This window comes from Dermacentor variabilis, chromosome 4 (genome assembly GCF_050947875.1).
Source record: "Dermacentor variabilis isolate Ectoservices chromosome 4, ASM5094787v1, whole genome shotgun sequence".
Lineage (NCBI taxonomy): Eukaryota > Metazoa > Arthropoda > Arachnida > Ixodida > Ixodidae > Dermacentor > Dermacentor variabilis.
The window spans coordinates 149,691,607-149,709,732 of NC_134571.1; the positions used below are offsets into that span (position 1 = coordinate 149,691,607).

Here is an 18,126-nt window from a genome sequence, read left to right on the forward strand (position 1 = left end):
CAGTAACCTGCCGCATGCATCGGCACTGTGATGTTCTTTCGTCGATACGGGGTGCTGGCCTGTATTGGCAGCGACATGGCCTCGAAATACACCATCCTGATGCCATTTCTTAAAAAAATCACTGTTTGTGCGAATGAGTGTTTTTGGTATCAACTAAGAAAACAGGAAAAAACACAATGGTAGGCCTCATTTTTGTCCGGCGTTTCAGTTTTATCCGAAAAGAGTCGGCGAAAGCAAATTTACAATAAAGCTATGGCGACCCACGATCTGCACTTAGCCGCAAGCACATGCGCTACACTGAGAGTAACCAGCCAAAGTTAAGGTCATGCGTGAGCTGGCGGCTCAAGCAATCCTTATTTTTTATTGTTTTTGCGTCCGTTCTGCCTGTGTTTGAGACGAAAACGAGAAGTGGGAAGGCAGACAAACAGAAGATTGTGGAGGGAGGTAGTAACGTAACGGTTAGCGCGCCCAACTCCCAACTGGAGGATGCTGGGAATACACGGGCTAGAATCCCGGTGGTTTTTTTTAAACAACTTTCTGTGCTCTCTGGTGAGGACGTAGCTCAGCATGAGTCGGCCGGCTGACGACAACGATCGCCGTCAACTTAACAGAATACCCGCCGTGGTTGCTCAGTGGCTATGGTGATGGGCTGCTGAGCACAAGGTCGCGGGATCGAATCCCGGCCGCGGCAGCCGCATTTCGATGGGGGCGAAATGCGAAAGCACCCGTGTACTTAGATCTAGGTGCACCTTAAGGAACCCCAGGTTGTCGAAATTTCCGGAGTCCACGAGTACGGCGTGCCTCATAATTAGAAAGTGGTTTTGGAACGTAAAACCCCATAATTTTTTTAACGTAACAGAATAAGTAGGCGTGCGAGGTCACACCTAACGCCGAAAGCATATTCAGAGGAAAAACAGTATGCTGCTGTCGACGAAAAAAAAGTGATCAGTAACGAGCAGTGTTGTTGAGCGAGGCTGTAGACCGATAATGTCCCCATAGACAGGACGACGCTCCAATCCCAGTGCTCAGCGGAAAGGTACATCGACAGCATGTAAGCTAGCGTGTAATTGATACTTCATTAAGTTCGTTGCGTGTTTGTGGTGTGTCTAGCAGGAGCAAGTAGTGTAAGAGATGACACTGGAGAGAAGGCGGTGAGCCAAGTCCGCGAAAGGTACTTGAGGATAGCCATATTGAATGTCGACGCCGGTTGAAGAAAGCCTGCGACTTCAGTCGCTCAGGTAGCCAGAAAGGCTTGAGTAATGGCATACCGCGGGGCATATTTGGCAACCACAGCGATAGATGCACACTTTGCTTAAGTAAACAAAGGAAAGAGACGTAGTGAGTTGGCCGGCCTTTCAAGCTCTGGCATAGTTTAAAAAATGAATGTGGCGAAGTATGACGCATAAAATAGTATATTTCAACCCAAATGAATCAGCGTGGTCATAATTGCGCGACACGCCATCGTGGCCTGCCACCAGGACATCTTCAGTTGCAGAGATGACTGTTTTCTTTGGGTGCTTGAGAATAAAAACGAGCACATTAGGGACGTCCGAAGAACGTTTCTACGGTCCCAGGAGCAAATCTCGCCCCCCCCCCCCCAAAAAAAAATCACACACGAAAGTAACCTTGCCAATAGGGACATCATAAGATCGAGCGCTACGGCACCTGATAATCTTGTTCAGGATGACGTCAGCTTTCATTCAGCGTTTATTTCTTAGAAATGAGTTGGAAGTTACATTTATTAAACACAATGGCGGTCGTGTTCAGGTAAACATTGACAACACTTTATTAGAGGGTGCCTGACTACTCTGTGGAGATTACGTACGACAATGACAACAAAGAACACATAAAGCTTCGTTTACATCAATTCGGACATACGTGAGATCCGCATAATTATTTAGACTATCAATTTATATGCTTAAGAATGGCGGTCATAATTGCAATATTTGCATTCACAGTGAGCAAAAGCGGCTGTCGTCTCCGCGGTGGAATTGATTTAAACGGCTTTAATGCCATGGAAATTCTATCGTTGCCAACTTCCGTGGGATCATAGCCGTCAAAATGGGATAAAAGGGACAGGGAAACCCGGAGGATGATGAACGGCAAGAAGGCAGAACCTTCCACAACAACTCAGGGAAATAAAATTACTTTTTGAGCAGCGTGGTCAGGGGGCCATGCAATGGTTTCAACGTCTATTAAACCTCCTCCAAAATACTAACAGAGGCCGACAAAAATGCGGACATTTTGGGAAAGGTGAAACCGCTGGAAATCTCAGGACCGCATTAGCTTAAATATAGAAGATGAACTAAGAATAAGAGACCATTACGTTGACAGGGTGGCCGAATTTCGGCAAAATAAATTGGCTGTTGAAGCAGTTCAGGTGAAACCCGATAGTGAAAAATAAGGAGAGAATGGCGGCAAGCGTCGAAAAGAGGTCAAGTAGGTCCAGCGGCCGACACCAGCGTCCCACAACTCTCAGGCGACTGTACTTATAAGCGAGATGCCTGGTCGTGTGTTACAGGGTGATGCGGGTCTTAAATATTGGATGCGGACTCCATCACATTAAATACAGTGCATTCTACGGTGTCATTCTTCGAAGGCTGGTACCGATTCTCGTGCAATGAGGATGGGAACAAATTGTCTCACATGCCGACTGTCGCTTTCCTTGTACTGCCAACAATCCTTCCCCTCCGTTGTTGCTTAGTTTTTATGGGGTTTGGCTGCTGATCACGAGGTCTCGGAATCTAATCCCAGCCGCGGCAGCCATATTTCGATGGGCTAGAAATGCGAAAACACCCGTGTACTTAGGGTTGGGCGCATGTTAAAGAACCCCAAGTGGTCTAAATTATTCCCGAATTACCCACTACGGCGTGCCTCATAATGAGATCGTAGTTTTGGCACGTAAAATCCCATAATGTGTTATGTAACATTCGTTTAGGATGTCCTTGGCAGTCGCACAACTCTTGAATACAAGTAATTGTCAGGAGCTGGGCGCGAGGTCGTTGAGTATGTCGGTAGCATTTATGGCGTTCGATAAATGCTAGTCTACATTGCGGCTATATTGTTACGTAGAAAGACGCAGACGAAAAGCAATATACAAGTATATCTACAAGGGAATTTTCCGCACTTGGCCAAGAGGCAACAGCCCGCGCTAGCCTCCAATCGTCCTCGTCGTCTTCACGCCGCTCACCTTTTCGTCATCGCCAGTACTGTTCCGTAGCACTACCCCCGGCGGCGAAAGCGCCCGGGGTAGTGCGCTATGTCTGTGGACGTCCTGTCCTTCACCTAATATCATCTGTGTAAAACTGAGCGCAATATAACCATGAACGTTCACCAACTAGCCCGCTTCATTGTCTTACATCTGATCAGCATGTAACAATACGCTGGGCGCCACGGCAAAAAGCAATAAAGCGCAGTGTAGTCGCAGACGAAGCCGCCACATCCACAGCAACAAGAGCTTCTACTACTTCCATAGCCGTACCCGCTATAGACGTAAAGGCCTTGATTCGTAGAAAACTAAGGTGCTGTTTGCAACGCTTGTGATAACGCTATAGCTAGGCATTGCACCACCCACATTAAAATCAAGACAAACTGATGTCTTGATTTGTGGACGGCGTGTAGGGCACACATTCGGCACACACAATTACCTCCTCACTGGCGGCGACGTTCCACTATGTGGAAGATGTGGTAAAAGGCTGACTGTCTCCCACGTCCCTGTGGAACGTAGGAAAGCAGAAACTTAAACGAAAAAAGCACTTTGCGAAATAGCATTCTTACCGTATCCTTCTGCATCCAGCATTGTTTTTGGGCTCAGAACCATTTTGTCAATGTGAAAGCAGCTCTGAATAATCTAAATGTAGTGATACTTGTTATTATCCGAGGAATGTTCAGGCACACATTCCCACCAGAGGCTGCTCCTGCGATAGTAGTTATTGCGTTGCGAAAGCCTCCGTATATTTGCGTTTAAGTGCCCTTGAGAAGCGGTAGTGCTAGTTCTATACTCGTAAATTTTATTGAAAGATCATTTTATAGCATATATATTTCAGTCATAGCACAAGTCACTCTCTTGTTGGTTATTTTAATACCTATGCATTTTACGCACTTTACAGCGGCTAGGATTAAGGACCGTTCACAGCCAAGTAACATCTTCTTATCGCAATACATGTGTCCATTTCACTCACACATCATTTGCACCACAACACCACTTGCACGGCGCTCTATGGCTACAGCGGGCCCATGCGCCACTAAACACATGAAAGTGTGCAAGCTGAGAATTGATCTCTCGCTTACTGCAGGTCCTGTGGCACACGCAAAGCGGCCTAAGTAGACTAGAGGTTCAGTGCAGTGGGGCACTTTCCCATTTCCTTCATGGCGCAAATTGCTAAAGTGCTAGTCTGAAAGACATTCATTGATAAGTGGTACGTACCCTGTGCATTCGCTCCGCAACCTGCTAAAGCGTCGACTTGCTGTCCTCGAGGAAAACTTGTGTGGGAGGCTCGATCCCTCTCAGCATCCGAGAAATTTAAGAGATTTCATTTCGTCATTATAGAGCGGAACGCACCCACTGGTGAAGTGAACTGTGACCCAAGTTAGAATCAGAGAAGTTCGTTGGAGACCGGCACACACCTCTTGTTGGACAGCGGCACATACCCAGTTACGCATCTAGAGAGGCTTGTCCAAATTGAAATATGCTCGCTGAATAGCAGTTCATATGCAAACACTGCCACCTATAGGTTAATCCTACGGTTTCTTGAAATCTGCTCCCTCAGCAACGTGGTAGGCGGGAGAACGGTTACATACAGACAAAGATACATAAAAACGCGCATAGATGGTTACACGCTGTAACTTTCTTGGAGCATGCTAAGTATGTTAACGCTTTAGAAAGCAAACTGCTAAAATCAAGCAAATTCATGATGACGTCAGAATTGCGTGCTGCAAGAAGAAACCAGGTCAAGTACCTTACTTCTCGATACACACAAAATAAGATGTATTTATTCCAGTAATCTCGCACGTGAATAGCAGTGGCAACGCATTGATTGTCTTTCTTCATGTAGAAAGAAAAATTAGACTGTATTCAGCAACAATTAAAGTTCTCTGCGTCAATGCTATGGGGTGCCGACCAAAAAGTTCATTGTTAGGTTCCCGGATAATATGATTATGCAAAGCTTCAGAAACACGGCGCACATGTTGACGAACACATTAGGCTGTTTAAAAATTGCACCAAAGCGGCGCATCCTGCTATCTCATAATACGCTATTTGTGCTCTCCGGTCGGCTTAGCTTTTCTTGTTTGTATATTTTCATGTTATATGAGAAATAATGACTCAGGTTGCGGAACAGGCTGCTCTAGCTCTCGCATTACTTGACTCAAAACGCACTACGGTGTGCACGGAGTGCCGAGCAGCCGTTAGAGCCTTCGCATCGGGATTGTTAGCCAAAGAAGCAGCCAGGATTCTGAACGGCTAACACCCCTCTGACATTGTTCACCACATAGTCTGGTTCCCAGCTCACATGGTACCAGACGTATTACCGGGTCACCGGAACCCCAATGAGGTAGCCCACGACCGTGCGCGAGGTTTAGTATGCCGCGACGGGATGGTGTCTCCGGTGAGTTCGGAAGAGCTCGTCCACAGTGATCCACTAGTTACTTTTCATGAAATCACATCTCATTACAGAAGGAATAGGCAGAGCTTTCCTTTCCGCCACCATAAGCTCAACAGGCCACAAGCTAGTACGCTCCGCATGATCCCGACGGGGTCCTACCCCTCTAGGGGCTTATTGAACATGCTCCAACCGGACATTGACGCACTCTGTCCAGATTGTGGCACTGAATTTAGCTTATTAAATCACATGCTCTGGCAGTGCCCTGTGTTACAGGATTTTAACCGAGAAGAAGACTGGACGAAGGCTATCACAGACCCGAAAGAAGACGTCCAGCTCCTGGCTGTCCAGAGGGCCCGTGAACGAGCGGAGAGGCATGGCCTCTCTGTTCCGGCATGCGACTAGCCAACGGCTGGGTAGGGACCTGCAGGCCCCCGCTTAGCTCCTCTGGACCCCAATAAAGTCGTCACTACTACTACTATTAATATGACAAAACCATTCACTTTTTGACTTTTTTGTTAGTTGTCACTCCAAATATTTTTTTATGGAGGACTACGGTGGCTGTGGAGCTGCTATATATATCTTTCAGTATTTTTACATACGGCTCGTCTACACCCTGATTCCACAATGCCTCCATGACTGCTGAGGCTTCGACTGAATCACACGCTTTCTCGTAATCAATGAAAGCTATATATAAAGGTTGGTTATATTCCGCACATTTTTCGTTCACCTGATTGATAGTGTGAATATGGTGTATTGCTGAGTAGCCTTTAGGGAATCCTGCCTGGTCCTTTGGTTGACGGAAGTCTAAGGTGTTCCTGATTCTATTTGCAATTACCTTAGTAAATACTTTGTAGGCAACGGACAGTAAGCTGATAGGTCTATAATTTTTCAAGTCTTTGGCGTCCCCTTTCTTATGGATTAGAATTATGTTAGCGTTTTTCCAAGATTCCGGTACGTTCGAAGTCATGAGGCAGTGCGTATACAGGGTGGCCAGTTTCTCTAGAACAATCTGCCCACCATCCTTCAACAAATCTGCTGTTACCTGATCCTCCCCAGCTGCCTTCCCCCTTTGCATTGCTCCCAAGGCTTTCTTTACTTCTTCCGGCGTTGCCTCCGGGATTTCGAATTCCTCTAGGCTATTCTCTCTTCCATTATCGTCGTGGGTGCCACTGGTACTGTATAAATCTCTATAGAACTCCTCAGCCACTTGAACTATCTCATCCATATTAGTAATGATATTGCCGGCTTTGTCTGGTAACGCATACATCTGATTCTTGCCAATTCCTAGTTTTTTCTTCACTGCTTTTAGGCTTCCTCCGTTCCTGAGAGCATGTTCAATTCCATCCATATTATACTTCCTTATGTCAGCTGTCTTACGCTTGTGGATTAACTTCGAAAGTTCTGCCAGTTCTATTCTAGCTGTAGGGTCAGAGGTTTTCATACATTTGCGTTTCTTGATGATATCTTTCGTCTCCTGCGATAGTTTACTATTTATTTTTTTATTTACTAATATTTTTACTAATATTTTAATAAGTTTACTAATATTTATTGTAAGTGGGCTGCTACATTAATATTTTTTACTAATATTTTAATATGTTTACTAGTATTTATTGTAAGTGGGCTGCTACATTTTATTGCTTCAACGTGACTGCTTGACTGATATTTGTAGTATTTTCACTGCTTATTCCTGTTTTATTTATTTTTGTGTACACATATTGCCGAAATTCCATGTGTAGTGGGCAGTTTCCAAAATGCGGCCTAATGTGCAATTCTGCGTGCAAGTAACATCAAACATTGTGTATTCCATGAGAACTTTCTCGCCTGTCTTGGTAAGGGCAGGATTGACAAAGCAGAGTTCTGTAGCACCATAGGCAGCACTGAATTTCGAAGGAAAATACGCTTCATGAAAAGCTTCTGGAATGATGTAGAAAGAACTCAAACTGTGCATGAGTTTATAGCGCTTTTAACGGCTGTGGTGAACGCGCAAAATTCAAATTTTGTTTTTCCAAAAAAAATCTTTCCATGTATAAATATTTTGATATATTTTTACTGAAAACCACTCGCCAGAATAAAGTGAACCTTTTGAAGACTGTAAAGCATTGGATTGCGAACAGTATGAATGTGAACCATTAGCACATTTCTGTCCACATTTGCGGAAAAAGTATTACTAAACATCCATTCAGTCAGATGAAATTTTTTCCTGGAATTATCTTTGCACAAATAAACATTTATTACCTACCGTTTGAAGGCAGCAATACTTGAAATACCATCACCAAACGAAATTATCCTCCTTTATGTGATTTCTGAGAACAGGCGCACTTATTTAAAAAACTGAAACAACATTGAAATGTAAAAATTGGTTGATAATTACAAGATATATTTACATTTCTGCGTCAAGAATGATGCCTTATGTTAGGCCAAACATCATCCTTATGCAGTGTGCAAGACAAAGAAATACCATATGTAGTAATAAACTAAGGAAATGCTCAAAGCGGCGTGACCCATTTACCCTACCAACCCATTTAAGCAGACACTGATATATATATATATATATATATATATATATATATATATATATATATATATATATATATATATATATTTATTTATTTATATATATATATATATATATATATATATATATATGTGTGTGTGTGTGTGTGTGTGTGTGTGTGTGTGTGTGTGTGTGTGTGTGTGTGTGTGTGTGTGTGTGTGTGTGTGTGTGTGTGTGTGTGTGTGTGTGTGTGTGCGTGTGTGCGCAAAGGGGTATGTTTTTAAACGCAACGATTTCAATCACAGAATAAACATTTCATATATACCAAAATATTTAGCCGCCGTTAGCGCCCTTTAGTGCAATGGGAACCGACATAGATTTAGCTGGATTGTTCTTATATTTATGACGTTCGAAAAAATACGTGCTTTACTGAGAATTTGGAGTCGTCATATCTGCAGGAAACGAAATACCTCAAGGTGCACCAATAAAGCAAAGTGGAGGCGCCGCATCGGGACAACCTACATTAACAAATGAAATACCAACGACCTCATTTGGTAAGTGACGTCATTATATAATTTCCTTCGAGAAGCAATTTTCGAGCTTACCACCAGTGAATGCATTTATTATTTCGGAACCTTGTATTCGGAATCCTTAACGGCCGTGTATTCTGGGAATGGAGACGTGATTTCAAAATGGTAATGTGCTCTACCACATGTCTTTGCTCAGCTCGGTACACGTATCGTAGATTGGAGCATTCGAACATCGTTTCACTATTCATGGACCTAAACAGATTCCCCGCATTCTATATATGACATTTCTTATTTGTTCTGCCTCCTGTGTTCACGCTGATAAAAGTAAGCGAATTTTCTAAATTACTACATAAAGGAACCCCACTTTTTCTGGGATACCATGTGGCGTGTACTTGTTTAAATATTTATTACAACAAATTGTGAAATCTTCAGACCAAAACCAGGACTTTTACTCATCTATGACTTGACCATGACTCCAGAAATGCTGACAACTTTGAAGAATAGCATTCAATCATTTTGGTTACGCGAAAGTTCCAAGTTCACTTCAAATAGATGTTGACCATTTTTGTTCGATGCAATGAGCATTGGTTTGGTAATTTATTTGCGCGTTTTTTTTACTTGCAATGCCTCAATCGGTAAGCCATAACAAAAGTTGTATCAGAAGAACAAAATAAAAGAATTCAAAAACCCACGCTCTCTAAACTAATCATATCCCTTCGAGCACGTAAGAATTGTAATTTAATGCCATCCGTCCCCAAATTACTCACAGCATGAACATGAAAAGAAAAAGTGAAAATATCTGCCCATCAATCCGGCCATGAAAGGCAATTTCTGCGTATATTCATTCATTCATTCATTCATTCATTCATTCATTCATTCATTCATTCATTCATTCATTGATACTGTCAGCCTTTCTCAGGCTATTACAGGAGTGGGAAATCTAATAAATTCATATTCTAAACAAGGTACATACATTTCACAACTACGATATCGACACAAAAAACAAAGGAAGAAAACAAGTCATAACATAAAACTTCATGAAGAAAAACTGAGTCGCTGCTAGTCATACGCCGTGAGAATGCCAAGGTGCAGCGCGCTGAGGTAATGCCCACAAATTGAAACTTCACCAAAACATATCGTTCCGGGTTCACTGTTTTGTGAACACACCTATATATGTAAATTATTCACCCGCGAGCGATGATTTCTTCTTTTCAAGTTCAGTGCGTTTAAACATTTTTTTAGATACATGGCGTTAATGATTAGGTTACACTCGACAGTCAAGGACATTTAGAATCACTTTGGTCTTGTAACTGCGATAAAACTGACTTTTGACACCCATTTTGGTACACTGTACATCCGCCTAGGGCGTCTACGTTGCGCAAAAATAGTTTCGCGTTCCCCGCACGTCACCGCTTAAAAAAAAGAAATAGAAGCATGCCATTTGGGAATAAGGCGCAGAAACAAAAATTTGTGATGCAATGAAAACACGAGCATTATGTCAGAGGACACATTGCTCTACATTCAAGGGTGAACATTTGCACGGTTTTTACCAGCTGTTCAGCCTTATGTTTAGGTTTCTAATGTTAGTGTATTTATTACTTTCACCCACAATTTTTAATGTCTGGCCCACATTCTACATTCAGAATTCGGCCTTTTCATGTTGTTTAGAGCAGTTATACACTGAGAAAATTCCCAACTTTGGTCGCTTGTTCGGCACAATCTAGCTTGTCTCAAGAGTGAAAATCGGGAATGCAATTGTGCTCCACGACCTCAACCAAAGCTTCAACACAAATTAATGATTAATGTAGAACGACAAGAATCAACGCTGCAAGCAGGGCTAGCAAGTGCGCTGAAACCTTGCATACCTCACATGCTTGACACGGACACCAGAAAGGTAATGTTTTCAGTGCGATTAGGAATCTTTGGGAAATTGTCACGCTTTTAGGAGCACATTTTTCTGCATCCGTAACTGCTTAACAGCATCGAGGCTGCTGTGCTGTGGGAACGGTGTCTTAAACCAACCGGTGCACCAACTTGGGTAACTGGGGATGTGTCACAGTGTATGTGCACCTCTTGAATGAGAAAAAAAGTACAGAATCAAATCCCCGGCAAATATACTAACACAAGCTTTTCTGAATATACTGGTTGTTTCTGTGAAGACCACAATCTACTTTGCCTTCTTGAAGACATGGCGGAATTGCATAGAGAAAGCTGTTACACAACCTAATTCCACAAGTTTCCGCGCCACCTTCAGAATACCGCGGTGAGAATATGTTCATAGCTTTTTATCATGCAGGCACACCTTCCCTTTATCAAATGCGCTACGTGGAACTCTGGGCAAGCTTGAGGGAGAACAAACGTGCTGTAACGACGGAAATCAGTGCTAGCGAGGCTGAGGGCTGGTCATTCTAATGAAAGAGGCGTTTTGAAGTAGCTCAAGGCGTTAAATACGTTAAGCATCACACGTTGGAGCAGAATGTACGTAAACTGTGCGAGAATCGGCCTTCACTACGCAGGTGTCACCAAAAATGATGTGCCACACCCCCAAACAGTTTCCAGGAAGTAGGCAATCCCATCTGGAGAAGCATTTTTGCAAGCTCCTGCGGCGGCCTTGCATGTTCGCCTTTGTTAGTCACATTGTTGTCTCGCGTTGAATTCCCCGTCGCACCTGCTTTTTTTTTTGTTGCATGCAGCATCTTTTTTAGACATGGCAAAATCTTTTTCTCACTTAGACTGGACAATGGCAAATTACAACACGCGTCCTTACTTCCACTGGAACGCCTACATCATGGTCACATCTATTCCACAGCGTGGTCATTTATATAATTACCTTTACCGCGCCTTTCTAGCACTACGTTTATTCCCGTATTATTACCTGTGCTCTCTAGCACCTGTAAAAAGTAGCGCAACAAGCTTACGTAAACGGCATGTCCCGGGTTTGGGATGAATGTGGCTTTCCGACATGGGGGTCCTGCCGACGTGCACCAAATGAAATGGTTTTTCGTACTTGATGGCGGTCAATGTAGCACAGATGTTCTGTAATCAGTTAGAGCCTACGGTGTCTAGAGATACGAAATAGCTCTAATCTCGTTTGAATATCAGAAAGTCTTAAATATACCGCCTGACATATGAGGGGCCTAGCGCACCAAAATGTTATGATATTGTGCCACAGAAACACAAGGACGAGAGGGCATCGACACCGACGAGCACATCTTTTCTTAAGCTTTATGAACCCACTCACCTAACAACAAGCGTCATTCACACCAAAAGCCATTCATTCATCTTGTACTAGTTCTCTTTCCGTTGTTTTATGCATTTGAAACTTTGACTAAGTGACACATGTTGCTGCCAGTATGAAAGGAATTTTCTGGTACCACAAGGCGAGTTCATAATAGCGGCAACAAACAGCATGCAGGCTTTTATCGATCGCGTAAGATTTGCACGTACTTTGTAGCGCTTAGATTGCTAATTGCGGCGGGCCTGCACAGAGATGCCTTCTCTATCCCCACTCTTTATTTCTTGTTTACCTGAAAGAAAAATGCAAATAAGGTCATGGTGCTAAAATTCTTCTCATGTAACATACTTGCAGGAACAGAAGGAGCTTGGAAGGTTCCGCAGCCTGTGTCACGTGAGTGACATTGACCTGTATTCAACTTGACAACGATTACAATGGCAAAATCAATGTACAATTTTTCGCGGCATTTCACTTGAAACTTCATATACGATATATTGCTCCTGCATGCCGTAGCTTTCAGGGTTAGAGACAGATGAGCTTTGTCGTCCACAATAATTGTCGATTCTGACACGTAAGTTTTAAATGAGTAGGCTTTTCACTTTTTCTTAGCTAGTTTGGTCACAATGGATAGTTGGATGATTTTGCACAGCAGACAGCGCCACATCCTCAGCGACCTATGTATCTTACCGGCTGCGGCCACGAGCTATTTGCTGATCTCTGTCTTGGCGAGTAGAAAATATGGACGATTGTGTGATTGTCAATTGCTCGAATATAGGTCTTGCTGGCTTGTGTGTAGCCTAGATTACAACTTACGGCAGTGCGTATGTGGCATTGTCTGTATGCGTCGATAGATAATTTCGGCACTACGTTGTCTAATAGTGTGCTTTGATAGATCACTGATCCCGGAGAATGAACGCGCCATGTCAGATGTCTTATGTAGCCTTAAATATATTAAAGCAATGGGGCCCCATCTCCCACACCCATTTCATTGTCGAATGCGGTCGCATGATTGACGTAACGAAATTGCAATCAGCGCGCTCGAGGTAGTGGGATTTGTTCCGCGGTTTCAAGTGAAGTGAGGACAGCCCGATATACTATGTGTTGGTATCATGTGGCGTTATGGTTGGCAGCGAGATGGCCACATTGTCTGTCTGCTGATGGCACATAGATATCTAGCAGGTTACGCTAGAAAACTGTGGCTGACTCGACAGTCATCTACGATGATTTATGTCAAAATTTCTTTTTTTCAGAAAAAAGCTTCCGTTTTCATCTGCAGTATTTTAGAGGTCTAATTTTCTGTTTTAATGCGAATAGCATTCTTTTCCTACAGCAGCTATTTTGAGCCTATCTATCTATCTATCTATCTATCTATCTATCTATCTATCTATCTATCTATCTATCTATCTATCTATCTATCTATCTATCTATCTATCTATCTATCTATCTATCTATCTATCACGCCGAACCATTGACCCAGGTTGTCTACTTGCTTTGGCCGCTAGATAAAATGCCATCATTGTCAGGTGATGGCAGTCATATAGTCATCACGCGTTCTTTCTTACATCGCCATCGTGACGCCGTCGTAGTAGCTAAATCGGCACCATTCCTTCTTCGTGATCTTACTTTCGGCATTCTGTCATCGTCACGCCTTTCACCCGAACCCGGTGGCCTGAGCTGTCTAGCATGTTCGACCACTAGGTACGAGCACGTGGTCGTGATGCCGTCAATGTCGTTACATCTTCGTAATTACAGCTTTTTCATCCGACACTCGTCATGCCGTCGTCGTCATGCCATCGTCGCCATACTGTCGCCATGCATTCCTTGTCACACCGCCGTAGTGATGCCGTCGTGGCCGTTCAGTCATCGTCATTCCAGCTTCGGAGTATCACTCTCAGCATACTGTCATTATTACACTTTCAACTCAGACCCAGTTCAACTTTTATAATAGCTTGATCCGCTAGGTATCTCTTAGTAGATGTGATGCCATTGTGGTCGTCGCATCGTAGTGGTAGCACATTTGTCATCCGACTGTGAATGCTGTGGTCATCTCGCCATCGTCATCACAGAGTCGTAGTCGAGCTGTCTTCGTCAGGCAGTAGTTTTATAACTTTCATCGCTTCAGTAGCATCCTTTCATATCTGTTATACCTTCGTCGTTCGACCGACATCAGCCTTTCTTCTTCCTCACATTGTAATTATATGGAGGTCATTCAATAAGGATAATGCCGACTCTTTCATGCCGTCGTCGTAAGACAGTCGCTATCATGCATCCGTTGAAAGACTGTCATCGTCATGGCTCCGTAGCCTTCTAATCGTCGTTACATCAGCTTTGTCATCCGACTCTAGTCTTGCCGTCGTCGTAGCGCCGTTGTCTTCATACATGTTTTATGGTACTGCTATCTTTGCGCTGCTGTGTTCATACATTCGTCGCCATGCCACGGTCCTTATGCCGTTGGAACGCCATCGTCGTCATACAGTCGTCGTCATACCCACGTTGTGATATCTAATAATTAAGCGGAAACCTGCAAGGTGGAAAGAAGTAACTAATAAAGGGGAAATCAAACATGCACCTGTTCGCAGCAATTGCTACAAAGGAAACCCATACGGTTTCCTCAAAAAAGAAGCCTCGCTAGTAAAGAAAAATTTGTCCCGGTCCGGGACGCGAACCCGTCACCACCGCTTTTCCGGTGCAGCCGCTCTACCATCTCAGCTAACCAGGCGGCTAGCAGATGGCCGGGCGAAGTCGAATTTTCCAACTCAATGGAAAGGCAAGATTTTGATGTAATAGTTCTGCGAAACCCCCCACCTTTCTTCCTCCTGAGCTCGAGAAGGCACTACCGCCACAAGCCGGAGTCCTCAGCAGACCATCGGAAGTCTTCGCTCGCACCTACAGCATACCGTGCGCTGGCTCGATGTTATTGCCCTCGAACTTCTTATTGAACATTACGGTGACCTATGACCCTATTACGGTGACCTAAGTTCACCTATGACGTCCGTGAAATGGGGTAGGCCTAGGGAGCTTTCGGGCTACTATACTAGCGCATAGACAAGTATAGCGAGAATTTCTAGGTATCCAGACAATACCGGCCTTGTTTACGTCTGATGCTTTTCTCGTTTAGCATTCATTTGCAATTATACATGCAAGACCACGCTCACTCATATTCACTAGGACAACCCTCGCTCAACTTAAACTTGTAGCTGTAGGTCGTGCAGATTCACATTATGCCAACGAATAAATAATCACGGTGGAATGACGGTGACGGAATGACTGCTACCCATTGACGATGAGTAAAAATGGTTTTTGGCGCAAAATATGACATGGACTACAAATAGGCGCGGACTGGCGCACAGTGCGCCTGTCCGTGTTTTATATGGCGCCTAAAATCACTTCTAGCGACGTGGCAACTACCTCCACATCAGTCCTTACAATTACAATGAATTTATGATGTTGACGCACTGGCGAAGATGACTTGCCGACAAGAGAATGACAATAATTGTATGACGACGGCAGAGTGATTACAACGAGATGACAGCGCTGGAATGGCGAAAACTATAGGTAGACGAAGGCTTGACCACATTGCGATGAAAAATGTGCAAGTCGACGAAGGATTATAAATTATAGAACGGCCAAGACACCATCACAAAGGAACGACTCAGACGGCTTGACGACGAGTGTATGATAACCAAGGAACGGAGCCATTAGAATGACAACTGTATAATGGTTGTGGCTGTACAACAGTGCAATGACGATGAAGGCATGCTGACGGCGGCGTGACAATGGCTTGATGATAGTGCCATTAAGATGCTTGAACGATGACGCTCGTGCAACGATGGCGGCGTGAAGACATTGCGATGACGAATATGGAATGACCGCGACGGCATCACAACAGTATGAGCACGATTGCTTGACGACCATTGTTGACACCTATATACAGTGACGTCTACACCGTCAATACGTGGGCAGGATGACGACTGCATTTGAACGAAGCATTGACCACAATGAATGAACGCGACGTGATGACAACGACGGAATCATCAGGACAGCACCACTGTGCAACGTGTTGGTTTTGGAGATTACGTCCAAGTTTACGTGCATAATTTGCCGGCCACAAAGTAGTGACCAATATTAAATGGTTGCCTTTGATTATGATATCCCGCATAGAAATTTTTTTTTTACTCTGTGTCAAAAACATCTCGGTAAATTATTGTTAAATACGCCCAGCGCTACAGAACGTTGTCCCTCATATGCGACACGTGAACTACCGAACCTCTGCAAGAATGGCCAACGAAAATAAACACCGTTGAACGCAGTATTCGCCTAATGAAATGGAAAGCTAATCTAAGTAAGTTCATTTGCCCAGCATCTACGACGGAAGACTACACAAGTTTGGCCAGCAGACTGCGCGCTTTTAGTACAATCTTAGAATGTCAAATTTCATGTTTATTGTAGTAAAAACCTATTAAAGTCGTTGGTTCTCACTTGATTGTCAATAACACGATTTTAAAGAAGTGCTTAAAAGTTGCATCTTTATTCGTTCTAATTTGTAACCCATAAAAGCTACATATAGTGATTCCCAAAATATGAATATGGACAGCTAAGGTCACAAAGAAATGCATTAGGCTGATCTAATAGTAGAATGATCAGGATTATCCGGCCCTTTTTTGTTTGATATTATAATTGACGTCTTGTCTCTCTTAACAGCTGCCTGGGTGTCTAAAGAGTGCCAGTTCCTGGGGCATGAATGCGTTAAGTTCGAGTATTGTGAGCCAAAATATCGGCTCCGACTCCATGGCTGCGAAGACAGTAATGTATGCTGCAACGTCCGTAAGTCCAGGTTCTTCTTCGCTCAAGGCACTAAGTGAATAGTACGAAAACGCGTCCCGTTGAGCCAGGCGCCCAGTCGATCACTGTTTAATTCGCCATTATTGCGTCACTAATACTCTGCTACTCCCGCCAGGCGACCCTCTTCTTTCCGGCGCTCCTTCTTTCGTCATAACACGGTGTTGATTTAGAGGGTCATTCAGTATTTTACAATGGCGATAAGGAACAAAAGAGAAAGCGGACGCTGGAGTTTTCGGGCGAGATATCGCTGAATACTCACATAGCTGCAAAAAGAAAAGGGCGCCACATTTTCTCCTTTTATATGCTTGCTTATCTTAAGAATCGTCATGCCCCCCAACATAGAAACACATTACTATAACAATATAAACATATATTTATTTTCAGTATATAAAAGTTGCTTATCAGCTTAAGAGCGCGGTATTGAGGATTCTATGCTGCCTAATATGCGATTAGCGTTAGTACAATTTCGTATCATTTACTTCTTCCCTAAGACTTCTGCAGATCAAACCGTGGCGCTCTCTTACTGCGTATGAGAAATTGTCTTACCTTTAAACTGCAGCCGCAGTCAGCTCTAAGCGCACAGTTTTTGAAGGTCGTCAGAGGTACACAAACCATTCGAAATTTGCTGATGTCATCTACGGGTCACTCATTTAAGCAAATAATGAAACCAAGATACAATTGTGGAACGTTCCTGTGCCGCAAGCTTACACGATATGTCACTGCCTTACCTGACACATCTTGAAAAATCCGCAGTTCCACGCCGCTTTCGGCAAATTCGTGATAGCCTTTATACACTACGAGTGACTTGCAGACTCTGAGTTACACCCACGCATCTGTATCCTAAATAGTTAAGTGTGATTTTAACTAAATGAGTATTTCTACATTGCAGGTAAAACTAGATCATGCATCAAAATCGGAGGAGAATGCCGAAAAAAATGCCGTCAATATGAAGTTCCGAATCGTTACGTCAAATGCACAAGATTATTGAAGAAGTGCTGCGTGGCCGTCAAGTAGCAGAGGGCTTCGACAACGCTGGGAACCTAACAATACTGCTCTTGAGTTTCTTGACAAGAAACTGTACTTTTTCAACTGGATACACTACGTTAGAGGAATAAAGAAACTGGGAAAAAGAATAACTGATACGCAGCATAATATTAATCTGTTCAACACGGTTCCTGCGTACTGCGTTTGCTCGTCTGACAGAGCGTCGAATTATTTCTCGCTGGTGTCGTGGTAGCACATTAAACGCATATAGGCTCTAAATTTACACCGCGCTTCTCCAACGTGGACGAGTTGGATGTCCTGCCCTAAGAGCATGCGCCGGCCAGCGGTGCAACATGGCGGCAACGTCGGCATGGCAACACAGCCATGACAGCAGCAGTAGTTATGCAGACAAGACAGTCGTAAGGGTGCGGTAAGCCT

The 18,126-nt window shown here is 43.7% G+C and overlaps 1 protein-coding gene across 1 annotated transcript in view; it reads left to right on the top strand.

Annotated features, from left to right (window-relative positions):
* The window catches only part of LOC142578008 (uncharacterized), a 42,978-nt gene extending 25,162 nt beyond the window's left edge, over positions 1-17,816 (top strand). The window contains exons 4-7 of the mRNA XM_075687437.1: positions 8,556-8,651; positions 12,217-12,255; positions 16,564-16,686; positions 17,594-17,816. Coding sequence (XP_075543552.1) covers positions 8,556-8,651; positions 12,217-12,255; positions 16,564-16,686; positions 17,594-17,718 — 383 coding nt within the window. The 3' untranslated portion in view covers positions 17,719-17,816. The remainder of the gene's footprint in view (positions 1-8,555; positions 8,652-12,216; positions 12,256-16,563; positions 16,687-17,593) is intronic.
* Positions 17,817-18,126: the final 310 nt, after the last annotated feature.